This window comes from Trichinella spiralis (assembly GCF_000181795.1).
Source record: "Trichinella spiralis strain ISS 195 chromosome Unknown Scfld1557, whole genome shotgun sequence".
Lineage (NCBI taxonomy): Eukaryota > Metazoa > Nematoda > Enoplea > Trichinellida > Trichinellidae > Trichinella > Trichinella spiralis.
Window position 1 is genome coordinate 628496 of NW_003528496.1, and position 1583 is coordinate 630078.

At 30.1% G+C, this 1583-nt stretch overlaps 1 protein-coding gene across 1 annotated transcript; it reads right to left on the reverse strand.

Annotated features, from left to right (window-relative positions):
• Positions 1-31: 31 nt before the first annotated feature.
• Positions 32-748, reverse strand: Tsp_04664 (hypothetical protein; the record flags this gene model as incomplete). Its single annotated transcript, XM_003369193.1, has 2 exons — positions 716-748; positions 32-214 (listed from the first exon to the last, which is right to left on the reverse strand). Coding segments are annotated over exons 1-2 (216 nt in total), but the record flags the coding sequence as incomplete, so codon positions are not given.
• Between the last annotated feature and the right edge of the window lie 835 nt (positions 749-1583).

Consider the following 1583-nt stretch of genomic DNA (forward strand, 5'->3'; position numbering starts at 1 on the left):
TGAATCAATGAGCAGTTAGACAGGGAAAAACCAATACGACAAAGACTTTACGGTCTAATAAAATAGCGTGGTCAATGACCAATAAGTGAGCAGTGGGACCGAAAGAGAACATTGTGGGACCAAAGGGGAACACCTCAGTAAGTGTTAATGTAAAGTTGACCGTAGTGACATGTCGCGACAAAGGATGAGCATGAACTTTTGGAATGTAATAACACTGAACAGTTTCAGTACTTTGAAAAGAGTATTGTTTTGAAAATTTCATTCATTATTAAGTATTCGTTAAAGTAACAATGGAATGAAATGATAAGGGAAATGGATTTTTTTATTCATTGAAACTTTTCAAATTCAAAATGTTTTTTTTAGTTTATCTTTAAGAAAAATCTTGTCCACGTTGCTATTTCAGTGGGCTAATTCTGTATTCTTTTTGTCTGTCTTGTAATCAGTTTTGATCAATTAATAATGAACTAATTTGTGAACAATTTGAGTTAGTGATGACTCTTTAATGATCGTACATTTTTGTGATATCAAATTTTTATTTCAAATTTAACAATTAATTTATCATGAGAACATGTTAGTTATAGGTAAAAATTATCAATAATTTCAACTATAGTTGATATTTTTTATGTGAAATGCTAGTATAGAGACGTTTTTTGCTGTTTTTGAATAAATGAATATTCATATATCATCGACATTTCATCACCGATCTTTCAATTACATGACCAGTTGTTCGCAACGCTGTCATTGACATTTTTAACGATTAATGCATCATATGGATTGCTATTATTCAAGACTGGCAATGCAGACAAATTTTCATAAGCTTGATAAGTTGAAATTTAATCTCTGATTTCAGACTTAAACTTTTGTTTACAGTTCCATTGCTTATTATAAATGTTTTATAAAAACATTTTTGTAAAAGCTATTATAATGTCGAATTTTCATTTTATATGACAATGAGTGATGCATATTAGCATATTTTCATGATAATAATCAATCAATAATCTCAATGACATTATCAGCATATTTGCTGATGTGAATGTTAACTAGGTAAAAAAGTAAAATTAATGTATTTTAAATTAAAATTAACTTTTTATGAGAATAGTTTTTTTGGTTTGTTAATTTTCAGAGGAATAAAATCAGAAGTTTTCTCCACTTGTCTGTCAGTGTATTCTTGACAGTCATTTCTGGCCAAGTAGTCTATTTATTCAGTTAACGTCGCGTGGTGTAATGAGCAACCGTTGGCTGATCTAACGTCACAGCTTGATCGGCTCGTAGGGCGTGTCACGCTTGCTTAGTTTATTCTAATGTAAACAGAAAAACCTAACTCAATTTTCTAGTTTTTTCAGTTTGAAGTATTCATTTATTTTACAGTAAATTCAACTTGACGACTAGGTATAAATTTATATAAATTATTTCAGTACGATATTATTGTTTATAATTGATTTTACTAGCTTCAGAAATGGGATGGTCCCAGTTGGGCTCAATTTTATTCCCATTCGGTCCCACTGTTCATTTATTGGTCGTTGTCCTCGCTATTTTATTAGTCCGTAATCTCGCTATTTTATTAGACCTTAAAGTCTTTTTTC